At 38.5% G+C, this 18,879-nt stretch overlaps 2 protein-coding genes across 2 annotated transcripts in view; one reads left to right on the top strand and one right to left on the bottom strand.

The window, feature by feature from the left end:
- The window catches only part of capn7 (calpain 7), a 16,877-nt gene extending 12,474 nt beyond the window's left edge, over positions 1–4,403 (top strand). Inside the window, exons 18-21 of the mRNA XM_079240778.1 lie at positions 1–13; positions 241–371; positions 1,646–1,738; positions 2,267–4,403. The exon at positions 1–13 is cut by the window's left edge and continues 50 nt beyond it. Of these exons, the coding sequence (XP_079096904.1) occupies positions 1–13; positions 241–371; positions 1,646–1,738; positions 2,267–2,411 (382 nt within the window). The 3' untranslated portion in view covers positions 2,412–4,403. The remainder of the gene's footprint in view (positions 14–240; positions 372–1,645; positions 1,739–2,266) is intronic.
- Positions 4,404–8,555: 4,152 nt separating this feature from the next.
- LOC306756496 (SH3 domain-binding protein 5-like) overlaps positions 8,556–18,879 on the bottom strand; it is a 31,227-nt gene continuing 20,903 nt past the window's right edge. The window contains 7 exon segments of the mRNA XM_079241236.1: positions 8,556–9,215; positions 11,152–11,455; positions 11,457–11,515; positions 12,883–13,102; positions 13,421–13,463; positions 15,865–15,995; positions 16,700–16,864. Coding sequence (XP_079097362.1) covers positions 9,004–9,215; positions 11,152–11,455; positions 11,457–11,515; positions 12,883–13,102; positions 13,421–13,463; positions 15,865–15,995; positions 16,700–16,864 — 1,134 coding nt within the window. The 3' untranslated portion in view covers positions 8,556–9,003.

Raw genomic sequence — 18,879 nt, 5'->3', positions numbered from 1 at the left:
TCACACTAAAAGGGTATTCTGTTTCTCAACAAGTCAGCTGATATGATCTGTTTAGTTGTAAATCAGAACTGTTTGTTTTCCTTATGATATTAAATATTAACTACATGTGATATTTGAGGCGTTACATTTTAATTTATGTTCAGATCTTGAGCATTGCAGATGTCTGTTTTAGAGGAATTCACTGTGTTTTGCTGCATTTCACACTGAAAAAAGTGATTCTTTCTGTCTCTTCTTCTTCAGATCAACGGCCAGTGGAAGGGGTCGAGTGCTGGTGGTTGTGGAAACTATAAGGATTCATACAAACACAACCCGATCTATCAGCTAAACCTGGAGCGGTCCGGTCCGCTGCTTATCGAGCTGCGAGGGTCCAGGTAAGGCTTAAACTACATACAGATTATTTACTGCGTTAACAGCTTCATCTTCGGTCATATTCACATTTTTTTATTTGAATCCAAGTCTGTTTCCTCGGAAAGTCTGCTTCGTTTGTGGGAATGTGAATGCGGCCAATGAATTCTGATGCGGATCAAAGAAGCAGACTCGGTGCGTCTACAAATGCAGGACTTGGTCCATTTTAAGCGGACCAAATACAGGAAGCGGACAGCAAAATAAGTTACTTCCTGCATTTGACCTCACATTGCATTGTGGGTAAATACATAGCGAAGACATTAATGGTCCTCTGCCTCGTCTGTTGTTCACACTGCAGTGTGTTTCTGCAGGATACTTGCATGAGACAAAATATAAACCCAAAACAGCCACAGTTTTGTCTCCATGTTTTAACTGATCTCAGTCTGAATGGATACACCCCCCTACAACTGAGCCGAGTCCCCAATCGGACCAAGTCTAGCAGACTATCCTGATGTGAATGTACCCTTAAGTTTAGCTCGCATCTCAATTTGCATTTTAATCTTTTTCATTTAACTCAGACTTAAAGAATTTCTTTTGCTGCATATCTCACCGCATGAGCTGTGTGGTCCTCTTTGTCTTTATATTCATTTATTTATTTTTTCTTAAATGATTTATTGGTTTTTTTACCTGTTTATTGGGGTTACATTTAAGTCTATTACTTTGTATTTATTGATGTTTTAGTATTGTAACATTGTTTTTGTTTTATTCTGTGCAGCACTTTGGAAACTTTTTACGTTTATAAAATGTGATATATAAATACAGTGGATTGGATTGGATATCTACGTGTTGTATTAGAAATGTCAACAAAGGGGTCCTGATGTAAAATCCAAGATTTTCTGAAAGAAAATGTGAGTCATATTTTGAGATCAAACAGTAACTTATATCATGTAGCATTAACCGATGATATTCTGGCTGCTTCTACTCTCTCTTGTTGAAACAACTGTACATACATAACAGTATGTTTGTTATCTATGTGTTTCTGTTCATTTGTCATATGGAGCTTTAAGTCTGCTAGTGTTGGGATAACTTATATTAAAAGATCAGATAAGGAACAAATTGGAGATAAAAATCCCAGTAAAGAAGGGGGACTGAGGACGAACACAAGCTCAAAGATACATACAAAGATGTGGGAGCCATGAACTCTGAATCATTACATCCCTGTTGTTTACAGCATGTACAGCATTAACTTTCTTTAAAGTTAATCATCAGGCTTTCTCCCTGTTTTTTGCTCCATGTGCAGACAGTACAGCGTTGGGTTTGAAATGGTGACAGTGTCAACGGTGGGCAACCCGGGTGCAGCAGCCTTCCAGAAGAAAAGCAGTGGAGATTACAGGTACAGTAGATCAATTTGGGAGCCTGCGTTATGTTCATGCATGTCTAACTCGTCTGCACCAACAGAACTGCACTTAACATTCACAGTCCTGGAAAATAGCCAGAGAGGTGGATTCAGTAGAAAAAGGGTTGGATGGCAGCCATTACAACATGCTGAACAACATCTGAAACTCTGGTTTTATTTAAGGGGGGGAAAAAAGTTGTTTTCTCTACCTGTGAGAATTAAATTAGCTAAAATGAACAAATAACTTTATCCTCAGTGTATTTATAAAGGCATCAGTGAGCTGTAGACATGTGTCGGTGACGGTACCTAGCCTAACCTTCTTCCTGTGACCTTTTCCTCAAATCAAACACAAATAAGCATAACAAATATGTTGCACGGCTTGGCCACGTGCCTTAGGGAGCATTCACACCAGAATGGTCTGCTAGACCTGGTTGGGTTAGGGACAACACACACACACACACACCGCTCTCTGAGCTGATGATAAATTCTGTAAAGCATAAAAAATCTCATTCTGTCTTTATCCAGATGTGGTTTCTGCTACATGGAGGTGGACCATGTCCCAGCAGGCATCTATAACGTTATTCCCACCACCTTCCTCCCCAAACAGGAAGGACCCTTCTTCTTGGACTTTGCCAGTACTTCCCCTCTCAAGGTGTCCCAGCTCCAATGAAGACGGAGCTCGAGAGAAAGTACCGATCGGGGATTTGGAGGAAGGCACTCGAGAGGAACACATAAGATGTTCAAAAAGTGAAGTTTTCATGAGATGAAGTGTGAAGCCCTCCCTAAAGTCCCAAGAGTCCAGAATGTAAAAGCTGCTTTAGCTTTCCCGCCTTCTCTCGCGGTCCTTGCCAGTGTAACCAGACAGATTATAGATATAATATTTCAAGGCTGACCAGACACATAACTCGTGTTAAAACTAAGTAATTGTAAAAAAAACATCAACAGGAATTTTAGTGTTGAATAAAACTTTAAAGTACCACTTAAATTAGAATCTAAACAGCCATCACAAGACCAACCAAGAAAAGACACATTTTTCCCAGCACATGGAAAACATTGTTGTTCTGAAAGTTGTTCAATCTGATGGATTTTACTATATAACTGATTATTTTTTCACATCTCAAGATGTGAAGAATTAACAGGGTTGAAACAAGCTGCAAAATTTGTTCCCAGCATTCTGCAAAGCAGCACATTAAACTCTGCTTCTGCTATGCTGCAGTTGGCATGCCAACTATCAGTCATTTTGCAATAACATGAATAACATTTTATGAAATTTACTCTCATATTGTTTCAAGAATAAGCCCCTTTGTATCATGCCAGAAAGTCAGGTTAGTGACCAGTCCATGGAATCAGTACTTGGAAAAAGATAATGTTGAAGTCTCAGGCCTGGTAATCATATACTGTATACTTCACAAAATGTTCCCTGCATGTCGGGTTATACAGAAAAAAGCAAAGATCGTCAACTAAATACAAAACGTTTATCTTCACACAACAGAGATCACTTGACTTTGTTTTCTCAGACTATTATCAGAGTTGGAAACTTTGTTTTCTGAAAGTGTCCAGAGCAGTTTTAAAGTCTGTCTGATAGGGGGAGTGTGTGTATTCCTTGAAAACCTTGAAGACTTTTTATTCTCAGGAGCAGTGCAGCACAGCAGCACCACAGGGAATCCAGTGTGGCAGCAGATGAATGATGTCTCCTCATGTCATTTGTTGATGTGGAAGTTGAGTGAAAAATACTTTTTGTTTTCGCTGACGGGCCTCAGGTCAGTGCTTGAGACAGGTATCACGCACACAACATACAGTATGTGTTACACCTGTGTGTGTCCGTGTGTAAATGTTGGATTGTCACAGGTTAAACAAGTATTGCCAAGTACTCATGTTTACTTTTGTTGTACTACACTTTTCTTTAAAATCATCTCACGTTTTCCAACAAACATGAAGTGTTTCAGTGTAGGAAGCTTCTGTTTTTGTTGTTGGCTCACAGTTTCCCTGAAAGCGCTTTCATGCAGCAGTTGTATGAGATTTGGATCGGACCCACGTGTAATTCTGCACCCCATTCATTAACACTCAGCTGAAGTAGCATCATGTGGAACCGATCAGCTGATAAAACTGTGGAGACGTTTGTGTTTGACACACACCTCTCACAGAGTCAACACATCAAATGGCTTTTAATCCAATTAGAGCACATGGTCAGTGTGTCACTTGTTCCATCTTGTCTCTATTCTCACAACATGCAGCTTGTTTTCTTTTTCACATTTTTTGTTTTCTTGTTTTTTTCATGTTTAGCAAATGAAACTATTCTTGGCTTTGAGGATATAAATAATGTTTATGTTCACACGCTGCCTTTTTTCCCCTGAATTTTTAACTGCATCTCTGTCTGTGACTCCAGCTCTCTCTGATGCGCAGTTAGCTCCTGTCATGTGAGCGCAGCCTAATCGTCTCCATGACAACTGAGCATTGACTTTAATGGAAAGCTCCAGAAAAAGCTTATGAGTAGATATTGAATTAAAGTCAAATGGGTCCAGTTTTCAGATAAAAAAAAAAGCGGACGCTTGTGCAATGCTTTTCAGTCAAAGAAATCCATGTCATAACATTTAATTTAATTTACAGATTGTTTATTCCAGAGGTTTTTTTTTTTTAGGAATTGCAGCAAGAAAAAGAATAACATACTCCCATACTCTGTGGTGACTGCTTCATATTACATAAACAACCAGCCAAAACCCAAAATATACAGTGTAGAATAATGCGACTCGTAGAAATGCAGCATATTGTCACGTTCCAAAGTTTTTTGCACAAAATCACTGATGTTTTTTTCTTTTCATCATATTTGCAGCTTGTAAAGTGTTTTTCCAATGCTCCCAGATTCATACGACTGAATATTAATATTGTTAAAAACCTGTACATTTTTATGTTGACCACAAGTTTACATGCAGGCTGCTCTGAAAAGTCAAAAGCAACCTTATTTGTCTTGCTATTTCATCACAAAATACCAAAACAATTTCAACATATTGTCTCGACGCCATTATTTTAATTGCAAATATGTTTTTTTTAATTGGAATAATCTGGTAAAAGTTAAATATACTGTCAAACTATCGATTGCCAAGCTCATGTCTTCATCTGTTGACTAATAACTTATTTTTCTAAAACTGTTTTTCTTCTGTTACCCCACTCATCATACTGTTCAGTCTTTTTTTTTTTTGCCAAATGATTTAATAATGCAGAAGGACAATCTTGCAGTAACCTGTTGTATGAATGTTGTTGTACTGTTTGCAGAAATTGCACTAAATGTTTGGTTGACATGTTTAAAGTCTCAATACAGGAAATTGTATCTTCCTCTGTCTGAGCTCTGATTTCTTTATTCAGGAGGATAACCAGCTTTTAACTAATTTGTCACTGAAGTTGTGTTGTTTAACCGGAATAGTCATCAAATAACCAAAAATGATTCAATATCTGCATCGTTCTTCACAGCTTACTTTACTGATGTTAAATAGACATGTTGAATTAACTGATGGCCAACCGCATTGGCAGTATTTTGTAGAATTTTTTAATCTTTAAGGCAATTAAATCTCTTTTTTTTAATGTCTAAATGTGATAAGGAAGTTTGTGAGCTCAGGGTGATCATATTAAGCCAGTTTTATAAAAGCGCTGGAATTTGTTAATATGAAATGTTGTGAAGGATTGTTGTTGGCTTGTTAACCACACTGGTGTTTTTAAGAGTTTATTGATATGATTGACCTTTTCAGATGGTCCAGATGGATTATCGAATGTATTTGATGCTGTTTTGCAGAATTTGGCCTTACAAATAAAAACCTGAGGTAAGTAAATATAAGAAAGGAAGAAAGATATGTGCCGTTGATTTCAGTTAAAGACAATGCAACACAGAAGTGTTACAGTCTAAAGTCTGTTGACATCATTCAGCCAGGAGGAAGAAAGGGGTTAAACTGCAGTAACCACAGCAGCGGAAATACTTCCTAAATATCCCAGCAGAGACGGAGAAACAGAGACTGCAGGGTTTTTTTTTTTTTTTATCTTTAAACACATCATTACCTTTAGAAGATAGAATTTACTTTTTAAGCAAAATGGAGGTGGTCATCTGACAGAGGACATGAACGGATGAGGACAAAGGTTAATTTGATGTTGGCAACCTTTGATGTCAACAACACTGAGAGAAAAGAAAAGCTAAAAGGTCAATGTAAATAGCCCTGAGGAAATAAAAGTCATTAAAGTGAATTAGAGAGAGCAGCCTGTGATGTTTGAGGCACATTTCTAAGAAGTAAGACACGTGCGTCAGACAGAGATAGGTATTTTGATCTGGTGCTAAATGGATAACTGTGAATTAGTTTTGTAGCCAAATTAAAAATGTTTGAAAACTTTCAGTCTATACTTTTTAAAAAATATATATATAATAGTTATTAGAAGCATAGTTGAAAAACGTCCCAAAATGTTTAAATTTCCTAATTGCTTTTAAACGTACTTTGTATTTTGCACTAATAATTAACTAATTATTGCAGATTGTTTATAGGAAATGTGGTCCTGAAGCAGCATTTAATGTCTGACTCTGGCAGCAGTAGTAAATGTCAGCAGAATATCAACCATATCAAGTTTATGATCGAAATGTGCAGTTTTAAAGCGATTAGCCCAAATGCAACATCATATACTGTCCTGTTTTTGTACAAAATTCCATTGAAATGTTTTCATCAGTGATGAACAAATAGTTTGTCACTGAAAGCATGTTTCACCTACATGTTATTATAACAGGTGCTACCTGAGGGGAGAGGTAGGTTACTAAGCTGGTTGCAGCTGCTGTAAAGTTTCTACTTTTCAAGACCATAAAAATGAAAATTTTGCTGGGTTTTTTTTTTGTTGTTTTTTTATTTTTATTTTTTTTTTAGTTTTTTGTTTTTTGTTTGGGTGGCTTAAACATACAAAAAAAATCTGCAGTATGACTTTTTCATTACAACAGACATAATCTTCCTGGTTTTGAAAAAAAAAAAATATGTCCCGTTATTTTATGTAAAACAAGCTTAAATACACTGAAGTGTTTAGAACCCAGTGGTGATTGTCATCATCAGGAAGATGTCACTGTTCTTGGATTTACTGGGAAAGTGGGATAACTAATAATTGTGTAACTCATTTGGCTTTTTATTAGCAGAAATCAAGTACTGATGTTATAAATGTGTATTTCACTTAACTCTAATCACAATTGCATCCATGCAAACCATAGACCGTATATGAAAGTATATGATGCAAACATAGTAGCCGAAAGGGGAAAAACTTGTCAGCCTTATCAGTGTTGTACAAGCAGGAGGAGGATAAACAAGCAAAGACCTCCGTGGATCATTCAACCTGTCTTTTCTATTGGAATGATGGACCATCCATACTATTTGCCCCCTGAGAGGAAGGAAAAAATAACAAAGAAAAGAAAAAAACTGTGAGAAAATGAGGGTCAACATCTGTGTAGCGGTTACCAGATGTAGGAGAGGGACTTCAAAACTTTCTGCTGGACAGGTAAGTTCATTCAGTGTAACAATAAAGTATATTTTGGCAATGTGTTAGGCACAGCAGATAGTCCAGCAGCTGCTTTATCATCCTGTTTGAGTTGGATCATTTACTGCTGCTACAGAGATGCTAAGTTGTTAGCCTACAGTGGAAAAGCTCTGTTTTTCACAGTCATACCAGAAGGCGACCTTGTGCTTCTTTCAGCAGTATTCAGCAGAGTTTTTACTGGTGTTTCACGAATTATTTCAACTGATTTGTCAAAGGTATGTGGGGCTTGACGTCCTCCTTCTTATCACAGGATTTAACAGATGACATCTTTTTTATATTTTTATATATATATAAATATATACATACATATACATATATATATATATACATATATATATATATACATATATATATATATACATATATATATATATATATATATATATATATATATATGTATATATATATATATATATATATATATATATATATATATATATATATGTATATATATATATATGTATATATATATATATGTATATATATATATATGTATATATATATATATGTATATGTATGTATATATTTATATATATATAAAAATAAAGTCTTTGAGCAAGATTACCTACCCCAGCTTTAAGTATAATAAAACCACTTTGCAATATGAAACCAAACAAAATGTAGAGACTCCAGTAAACTGCCCGGAGGGACACACACAAACAGCTGGCCAAATAAAGCAGCGCTCGAAAAGTCACAAAAAAACGTCAGAATTTTGTGTTGACAATTTAGGTACTATATTTAGGTACTGGATGGAAAACCCAAGTTAGAAATAAAGGTGAATACAACCATTACTTTTTTTTCTCATGCACCACCAGTGTTTCAGTATTCCAGCTGAAATAGAAAAAAATGCTGTAGTAGACCTGAGGGTTAATGTGTGGTCCTTTTTGTTTTGGCCTGGCACTGTATATTTCATGAAGTATATATAGTCAAAAATATACCTTTTAAAAGTCTTCTACAATGAACCTTTCATGTTCCTTTTTGTCTTGTAAAAGTTGGCTTAATACAGTTTTTCACTTTATTTAAAGCTAATCGGTTTAAATGGCAGTAACTTTGCTTGATGGATGCACAACAGAAAAACCTCAATTAAAACCTAACTTTCAAAGTGGAAAAAAATAGTCATGTGGCGCTAAATGTTTAATTAAACTTTACTAAATTGTTAAGTGACAGTTTTTTTTTTACATTTCAACATCACATACGTAACATCAGAAAATACATTATAATATTAAATACATGACTAAGAGACTGCTAGCGGACAGTTGTGCAACTTTGAAGTCCTTAAAACGTTGAACTGAGCAGAACATTACCTCTGCACTGTTTATAACATGCGAGTGCTGTTTAACAGGGATAACTTAACTTTGGATAGTCACTTCCATTAGTTAACAGAGCGGGCAGACAGCTATATTTTACCTTGTGACATAAGCAGGTTGTAGTGGAGAGAAAAACAAATACCATCTTTATTTTTATAATCTTTAGAACAAATCGTAGCAGTGCTCTTTATGTCTCAGTGACGAGAGTCCACAGGTGCAGTGTTTCTAAGGAAGAGGAAGTCGCATTGCTGCCAGGATGTTCGGGAAACACGACATTCAAAGTTTCTGTTTGAGCGTGGCGTTTAGGAATGGAGTGCAGAAGTAGCAGGTAGCTTATAAACAGCTCAGTTTTTGGTTCAGACTGAGTCGACTCAGAGTTACAGTCCCAATGATAAATTGTCCTTTTGTTCCTCAGACTCCTTTGACCAAGACGACAGCCGGACCCGACTCCGTCTTCCGGGAAGAGCCGTCTGTGGTTTTGGCACTGGCAACTCGTGGGCGCCGCAGGTTCAGGAAGCTGAAGCGTGCTTCTAGGCTGAAGCTTTTCTTGGTGCTGGAAGCAGAGTTGTTATTTCCAGTTGGAGCATTGTCCAGGTCCGCCTCTGCGCCTTCAGCTCGGTCACCTGCAGCATGGGGGGAGGTCAGTGAGTGTTTAATTTTACATACGCAATGTAAAGATACTAGTAAAAGCAACTGGGTAGATAACTGGAGCACGGTTAAGACTGAGCAATTTGTTAAATTCCCCTTTTTTTAAAAAACAATCTTTAGCAATGGAAACACATTAGTCACACTGAGACATGGTCACACTTTTCAACTGGTTTGACCCAACTGTTTGAAATAAACAAGATTTCTGTGATATAACAGGAGTCATTATTCGACATTAAAAACAATTTAACTAGTGAACTATTCCACATGATGCATGAAATAAATCAGCATGTTTTCACTCAAATGACACGATTTAATAGGATAACATTCAGAACATTCATTGTTCATCAACAACAAATATTAAAAATTTTCCATGGGCTTTAATAAACATTTTATAATTTAAAGCGTTGTTATAGAAAACAAGTGAAATGGAGAGTTCAAGAGCGTCTGAGGGTGGATGCACCTGAACAGTTATTTTAACTTGCAGGGTAGGAGATCCTAGAAAAATGGGTTGAGAAAGCTACATTTTGAGAACGCACAGTTTAAAAGTCCCTTTTCTTCAGACTGTCGAAACCCCCCTTCCGACGTTCCCGAAGGCTTCGCTGCATTTTGATGTGGCAGGTGAGCTAAGCAAAACGATGTTTGTTGGCTTTACAAGTGCTTCAAGCCTCTGAAAGCACGTAATTCATGCATGAAGAGGCGTGCACACAGAGCGCTTGAGGGGGGAGGGACAATTAGCAGACGAGTTTGATAGACATATCACCATCCAGTCGTTTAGAATGGTTCGGTTAAAATGATTGGATGGCATTTTTTTCCATTCCTGTCCGTTCCACAAGGGACTCAGTTTTTTATATTTCTTTTATTTAATTAATTTGCTGCAATCAGGGTGTAAAGGGGATTTAAAGCAATATTGTTGGTATTTTGTTATTTTCTTACGTGTCAGACACAATAACCAAGTATTATATAATATTGAAATATTGATACAAAAATATAGATAAGTTTAATATTTATGTTTAATTAAAATAAGCAAGCACAGTATTTAAATGTTTTTCTTCTAGGTATAATATTGCTCATAAACCAATGACGTGGTCTCAAAAGGTAATGAGGGGAAACATTAAAACAGCACTGAGTGAAGACAAATTGCTCAGAGACATGGTGACATAGCTCTGAGTTCTTCATTAAAGCTGAATGAAGAGCTGGAAAATATTTTCTCTTTGAAGGTAAAACAGCAGAGGCATCTGCACGTGAAGCACTCGGCACGCTGTCACTGTGACAAATATTCCACTTAAGTGGGGCAGGTGTGAGCCATGCAGGTAGCAGGAGATCGAGCCTCTTACCCGAAATAGATTCTAAAATATCATCCATCTCACTTCAGTGTTGCTATTCCCACGGTGGAACAGCACGGGCTGCATGCTTACAGACTGAGTGGAAGCTAATGCAGGTTTTTTTGGCATTTTTCTTTCTACCAATCTGAAAGACGTGTACAAAGATGTATGGTTTTGTAATGATTACGAAATGTAAACCGGCAAGTGGGGTTGTATAAATTTGTGTAAAAAAAAAAAAAAAAAATGTGCACTTCCCATTAGTTGTGTAAGTCTGTTAAAACTGTTTCAAGCTGTTGCAACATCTTTTGTTTTTCCCCTCTTTTAGCACAAAGAAATGATCCAACTTACTGCAAATGTAAATGACAAGGAAAAGATGTTTCTTTTAAGTTAAAAAAGAAAGAAAAAAAAAAAAAAAGATTTTTTTCACCTCATTGCTTTCCCATTTCTTCTCATTTTACTACATTTGAGTGTTAACCTGCATAGAAACGTCCCTACTGGGGTAAGCAAGAATTTTCTGAATATTAAGTTTGTGAATGACTGTAAAGGATGTCATTGATTTAACATCCTAATCTAAACAACCGACACCAACCTCTTTCCAGGTCGCATTCGGGCGACGACGCCCCACTGCACTCGCTGCGAGGTCCGAGCACCGGCGAGATGAGGCCGAAGTCCGACAGTGACACGGTGCTGGGAAGGTCCAAACTGCAGGGCCTGGACTTAAAAGCTGGGGAGGACACGGAGGAGGAAGAGGAGGGAGTGGGCGACGGAGACTCAGAGGAGGACATGCCAGAGGAGGAGGATGAAGAGGAAGTGGCGAAGGGGCACGGTGACAGGAGCTCCTGAGGGCTACTGGGAGATGAACCAAGGCTACTGGTGGAGTGAGTCTCGGAGTCCCTCTTCAGACATGATGCTGCCTCCGCCGCATGGCTCATCATCAAAACATACCGAGGCCACTGTGGGGGGGAGGGATAGAAGAATATAAATGAGATAAAAAGGCATATGAGGGAGAGAGATTAGACCATAAAATGGAATGGTAGAGGAAGAGAGAAAAAAATGGAAAGAAAAGAAGGAATTTAGAATGAAGCAGAAAGAGAAAGAAGGAAATGACAGTATGATGAGTAGAGGGATAAACTGAGGGAAGAAAGACAGAATGTCGAAAAAAGAACCAACTTGTTCTGACAGGACTGAACTTTCCACATCGTATCCAGCGGAGGCCTCTCATTTTGGCCGCTTGCATCGAAGCACGTGAATGCATGGTCGGTGTCCGCGGTTATTTTCAGCCTCACGTTCCCTCTTAACTTATAATCAGTGTCTGCTTAAACTGGACTGCTGTTACCATGGTAACACCATCCAAGACGGTTTATAGGCCAAGCCATTGGAATGCAAGAGGCTGGTTTGTGTTGTGTGGACTGGTTTTCCTGCAGCTGTACGATCATCCAGACACCTCTCGGTACAATGTTGGTAAATAAGATATTTATCTTCCTAAAGGCTTTAACAGCTGGGAAGCAGAGGGAGACGATAATGGACAGATTTCTTCAGATGTAAAACTATAACTTATTGCTGCAGCGGACGGTGCGCCGTGACTCAACAAGCCTCAAAGATGAGGATCGCTGTGGTGCATTTCAAGAAAAAAAATCTAATATTTAGGCTTAATATTTGTTTGTGAGTGATGCTAAATAACAAAGTTACCACAAAGTTTTTAGCCAGAAAATAAAAAAAACAAAAACAAACCAGTTTTGTCCTGTTAGGAAAACTACAGGAGTTGTTTTGAGGATTAGTTGATCTTGAATCAATTTTAAACTTTGGTTTTCAACAAGCATGTCTTTGTGGTGGCTAATATTTAGGTTCATAAGCCAAGAAATGTGTTCTGTGTCTGACAGGAAGTCTACATGAACACACTGGACCACACAAAGACCACGACAAGGCTTCAGTTCAGCAGACCGGCTACGATTTCTCAAGCAGATGCGCTGACATAAACGGCTCTCTCCTTCAGGACCAGTCTGCACTCAACATGTACCAGCGCTCTAATGAACAGGCCCAGACTTTATCTCAACATCTGTGGTATTTGCAGATGATGCTTTCCTGTCCTTGTTAAAAATCATGAAACGATAAAGCCGCAGTTAAGTCTCAGAAGAGCTCATCCTGACATTTAGTCACCAGGTGAGCAGGTATGTAAGCAGCAAATCATCAAGACATTTTACTAATTAGCCTTTTACTGCATAGAAGAGTCTTTCAGAGACATTTTAAAGAGGCTGGGAGCCTGAAACCGCTGTCGAGAGTGGAGACTGAAGAGGAGAGAAAGCCACCACACTGAACTTACTGGATATTCCGTCTGACTCCATCTTGAAGCTGGAAATGTCATCACCAGAAACGCTGTCCCCCTCGGCCCCAACTCCGGACCCCCGAGGGCCCATTGCGGAGTTTCGGCGGCGCTCATGGATCTCGTCAGAAATCATCTCCAGGTTCCTGAGGGCCATTTTGTAATCAGCTTTGGCCTGAGACAGCTTGGCCTGCCGCTCATCCACGTTCTTCTTTAGGTTCTGCAGGAGATGATGAAGCAAAGGAACGTTATCATGGAGGAGGGGCGACGACGCTGCTCACAATTTTAGAATCAGTGTCAGAAACAATGTCAGGAGAAATTTCGTCAAATGAAACCTTTTCTTTGTAAGGCAGTTATTCCCATTAAAAAACGACAGCTGCATTTTTCTGCACACACCAAATAAAAGTTTCTCCTTCTGATTCCGTCCTGAAGCAGAGACTTCTCTACAGAATGCTCCCAGCAGCAGCGACATCTTTAAAACCCATGCAGGCGACATTTGGATTGAGAGGGTCGTAAATGCGAGCAAGTCATCACCTACCTCCAGCTGCAGGTAGTACTTGGCCTTCATCTCAAAGTAAGGCCTGTGGAAGAGGAAGACAACAGGTCAGGAGTGAGGAAAAGAGGGACAAAAAAGAGCAAAGTAACCCAGAAAAACAGTTTCCACATAATCACCATGGCAACCTCCTGGAGGAGAATGAGATAAAGGGGCTGGGATGCTGGATGAGTGAGCAATGCAGAACGGATTAAGACCCTGCTGAGGCAAGACGCAGCAAAGCTGCAGCTGCTGATGGAGCGAGACCCAAAGAAAAATCAAATAAAAAGGAAAAACTGCACACAGGAGTTGACACTCAGCAGATCCAGCTTTGTTCTCAACAGCTTAAGATCAACTTTCATTTCTTACATGCAAGTGTAAAAAGCATCTGTTCAATGTCTGTAAAATAATTGAAATGATTCTATAATTAAAAACAATATAATGCTGCTTGTTCAGGAGTACCGAAGAGATGGACACGAGAAAACAGGAGGAAATGTTGCAAAACTGTTCGACTCTGGAAATTATCCACAGTTAGTCTTTTTTTTTTTTTTTTTTTTTTTAAGCCATGGACCAAAATAAAAACAAGAAGGAAAATGATCACTTAAAAGCCTGACAGGGGCAATTACAGCAAGCAGAATTTGTTCTGCTCCCGTGGACCTGAGCATTGTTTTAGGACTTGTCCTTTTGACTGATGCTGTGCAGAGTACAAGTCTGACGAAGCGTCATGGTTGGCTGCACGATGGCTGACCTGTCGCTTCACAGCATGAAGGTGCAGGATTTAAACCTTGGCCAGTGAATGAACCCTCTTGACTGCTGGTTATATAACTAAAGAGTCATTCAAAAACATTTTAATACCTACCACACACACACACACACACACACACAAACACACACACACACTCAACAAGCCTCAAAGATGAGGATCGCTGTGGTGCATTTCAAGAAAAAAAAATCTAACACACACACACACACACACACACACACACACACACACACACACACACACACACACAGTTGCATCATATCAACAGAATATTTTTCCATTCATTGTCCTTCATCAGGCAGGTCTACACATGTCAGAGCCTGTGTAAAGCATGTCTGCACATCTTAGTGCCTGCTAAACATCAGTGACAACGGGAGGCCGACACAACCCATATTAGTGGGAGGGAAGATTGAGTTCAGAACCTGAACTTCTGAGCTCCAAACATACATTTATTCCCAACAGAAATTAACTTTGGAGGTCCTGACACCATTTCCATGAGAAAGGCAGCTTCCCGATATGCACAGTGTAGGTCAGAGTCAGCAATGGTTTCAGGTTTATGGCTCAAATACTGCAAAGATGGAGCAAATATTACCTTAGAAAGTCCCGTTTGAACATTTTTGGCTTCTCTCTTGGTTTTTTAACCCAACTGTAGTATGATTGGTTTTAGTTTCGAACAGCTGATTTGACAAAACTGGTTTATTGACAGTAGCAGCTTTGAATCAACATGTGTCCTGATTGGGCCAGACTCTTCCACGACACAGAAAAGGTCACATAGTAACAATAATCATGACATTTTTCATGCTTCGATTTCTCAGCGGCAGCTGGACCGCTCGTCATGTGATTCTATAGAAGGGTAAAACTTGTGACTGTGCCTCATTTAGTCAAACTTCCTCTTTAACAGGTGTACGATAAACAGGTGGCTTTGATGTGGACTGGACAGGTTTCACTGGTTAAGAAAGTCACCACTTTCAGGTGAAAAGAGAAGCGTGACTTGCTGCTTTCACAGCAAACTGAAACCACTGACATCTGACTCCGTTTCAATCCGTAGAGGGACGCAGGAGCCACGTCACCTGTGATGAAAAATACTTTTACTATGTTTAATTAAAGTCTGTCAGACAGCTGGACAGACTGACTGACCGCAGACAGAAACCAGGATCTCCAGGGTTTCACATTCAGCTCTGATTAGAACACGAACTCGGCTGTCTCAGAAAAACCTCATGTTTTTGTTTGCTCCTGAACATTTGGTAGAAAACGGCCCCGAACAGTCAGACGTGTGCAGACAGTCTGCTTTGGAGGCTCAGCAGCTCCACACCCCTCTGAGTCCACATGCTGGTCCAGCAGAGGACAAATGGCTGAAGATAATACAGTTTAAAACTGGAAAATACAATAACTATCAGTTCAGATATCTGTAAATATGATCAATTTTAATCAGGTAAATGGAAAATACTGGTGGAAAATTAAAAAAAAAAAAAAAAAAAAAATTTTTAAGCAGATTATTTTTTTATGGCAGAGCCTCTAAAGCTGAGCATGGAGTGGAAACATGGGCCTCTGGTTGCTGCTGCCTCAGTCTTCCTGGGGCAGGTTGTACTGGAAGACCTTTCACTGTGCTGGGATGATAAAATGTATTCTGATTGGCCGCATCAGAACGGTAACTTGTTGCTCTCCGACAGTAAAGTGAAGGTCTTACTTGGACTTATTGATGGTACGTTTCAGTTTCTTCTCCAGCTGCTTCATTCGGCCGATGGCTGCTGTATATTTAGCCGCCGTCTCCTTGTGTAAAAGCTCACTTCTGGTTTTGGTGTTTTCTGCCTCCATCACCTGTAACAACCAATCACAACTCCCCGTTAGTCACACTGTTTGGCTGGTTCAGCTTTGAAGTGTTGAATCAACACACTTTACATCATTTGAGAGCATGTTTTCTAGGGGTGGGAAATCGAATTAAAAAAAAAAAAAAAAAAGTCAAATTTATAATTTTTTGTTTTACAATTTTAAAATTGATTTTTTCGTTAAAAATATTTTTTCAATACAATATTTAATTGTAATTTTTTTGTCATTTTTATAGTTTTTATTGATCTTTTTACTTCTCTTCTTGGGCATTACAGCAGCAGAATGATGTTCTGGCAACTGTTGTTTTTTCTTAATTAAAATCAAGAAAAATGATGAGCAATATATGTTGGTTTTTTTTTTACATTTTTCTTTGTTGTTTTTAGTCTATAAAAAATCAGCAATATCAAAGAATTAAGAGAATCACAATTTAAATCGAATTGGCACCCAAAAAAATTGGAATCAAATTGGGACGAAAGCATGTCGTCAGAGCCCCTAAGATTTACTGAATTGTTGCAGATTTCATCCCTGCAAACATGGAACCAGGTGCATCTAGTCATCCATTTATCAGGTGTTAAAAGACTGATATGGTAGTTTGAACATTTTGCCAGAAGGAAGGTCTCAAACAAGTAAAATAAAAAAAATAAATAAATAAAAAGTCTTTTCTTCCATTTCTGATGTGATCCTCCCATTCTCACCCGTTGTGTGGCGTGGTTCAGCATCTCCTGCCAGGCGGAGTCAAACTGCCGGTTGTCCTCCTCCAGGAGCCTCTGCTCAGCAAGGGAAATGGTCTCCTTCGCCGCTCGCAGGACTTCAGTGGCTCTCTGGAAATCCTGGGTGGCCTTCTGGGCCTCCAGCTGAGCCTGTGGGACAAACAAACCAACTGATTATTTTGTTTACAACATCCCAGTTCAGCTGCTTTTAGGTTGTAAGAATTGTTGGTGCTACTAGAATCACCCATCTGCTGTGAATGTCAACATCCAGCAAAATCAGGCGGCAGGTTTGAACCCAACAACATCGTCACTGTTTCAAGCTTCTGTGAATATTCTGTTTGAACCTTGCTTCATCTGGATGAATCCAGTGTGGATCTTAAACTTCTGCAGACCGTTACTTGCATATGTCTCATCTATCCATTTTCAGTCAATTTCATATCAGGAGAATCCTGTTTGGCTTTATTGATCAGTAAAAGTTAAAATGGCTCTTCAGTTCTTCAGTCAGTAGTTCACATGTTTGCAGTAACACAATATTAAACCTTCTTGGTTTTGTCAGAAAGGAAATAATTCAAGCTCAATAAATGCTTCAAAATATTCCATTATGCACATTGTAATGGAAATTGTCAACTACAATAAACAGCTTAAATTAATCTAACCCACATAAACACACATTTCCTCTGTTCCAAACATCAGCTTCACAGATGTAAAAAGGAGAATACTTGCAGAACCAAACCCCCATCAACAGAGCTCTTTGTTTACATGTTTACATGTTGAGTTGCATAAGAGCATCTTTGACGTCACTCTGGTGACTGAGCGAAGGCGTACAGCTGAGGCACCAGATAAAACCACCGTCATGCTCACAGTGTAAATGGACGAGTCATCCAAAAGCCAAAGTTCCATGCAACGTGCACTTTTTCAGGTAAACTTAAGAGTTTCATGCAATTTGGTAGCTTCATGAAATCAAATCACCTTTGGCCACAGAAGCCAATCCAGAAAACATAATGCATACATGTAATTTTATATAATTACATCAAAATGCAATAATTCCTTTTGTGTAAAAATACAAACGTCATATTTGTTTGGGAAGATTTGGAGATGTACAGCCTTCCTCCTTTCATTAAAGAAAAGGCTTACTTTACAACAGTCATTCAAATAATAATAACAAGTTTGTTTAAAAAAAAAAAAAAAAAAATCTACAGCACCAGAATTAGGAAAGAATGTCATTACTTTCTTTTTTTTTTTTTTTCATTTTGTCAATTTCAGCTTATTTCACAGGCAGCTTTCCCCCCCCCCCCCCCCCCCCCCCCCCTTCTTTAACGGGACGATATGAATATATAATATATCACTATTGTATTTTTTCCCCTTTGGAAAAAAATTTGAAAATTATTTTACAGATAAAGATTCTCCAGATGATATCAGATCTGCTAGTGACAAATGCCTAGTTTTTCTTTCTTTTTTTTTTTTTTAAATACATGATAACCATAATACTGTTATTTTTTTTATTTATTTATTTATTTATTTTTTTTTTAGGAACGTTACCATTTTCTAGAACTAGTCAAAACATTTAAATCACTTTTGTTACAACAGTGAAAAACAAACATTAATAGACTTCCTCTTTACATTCAAAGATTGCAAAAGAAAAATGCTGACTAACCCTGGACTGTGTCCATGTAACACACCATGTCATCACATAGTGTTGCAAGCCTGACTGTGTCTGAACACACTGTGGGTAATATTCACATTACAGGACATTCTGCAAAAATAGTCAGATACAGGATCGTGCTTCAACTCATGATTATTCCTTCTCTTTAATTCGTTTAACATGGTAAGAAATCATCTCTTCCGTTGCTCTGCTCTGCGTAGCCTTAAGTTTTGTCCAAACTGAGACTTCCCCAAATCATGGTCATTTTCAAATAAGACACATCTATGAAGAATTAATTTAGTAAATGTGGAACATTTATGTATATATTTAGAATGTAATCCTGCAGGTTGGAAACCTGTCAGTGTCCTGTGGAGTCTGCAGATGTTACCAGCTTTTTTCAGCTCTGCCTCAACACATCAGCTGCAGTGTTTAACTCAGCGACTGTATATAAAAAGATGGACGGAGCCTTCGTGACGTCACCCGTTGGTTTCTGAAGAGCTGAATTGAAGCTCGGTGGGCGGTT

This window comes from Telmatherina bonti (genome assembly GCF_933228915.1).
Source record: "Telmatherina bonti genome assembly, chromosome: 5".
NCBI lineage: Eukaryota > Metazoa > Chordata > Actinopteri > Atheriniformes > Telmatherinidae > Telmatherina > Telmatherina bonti.
Note: the sequence above shows the minus strand (reverse complement) of the source record. Positions and strands in the feature narration are given on the sequence as shown.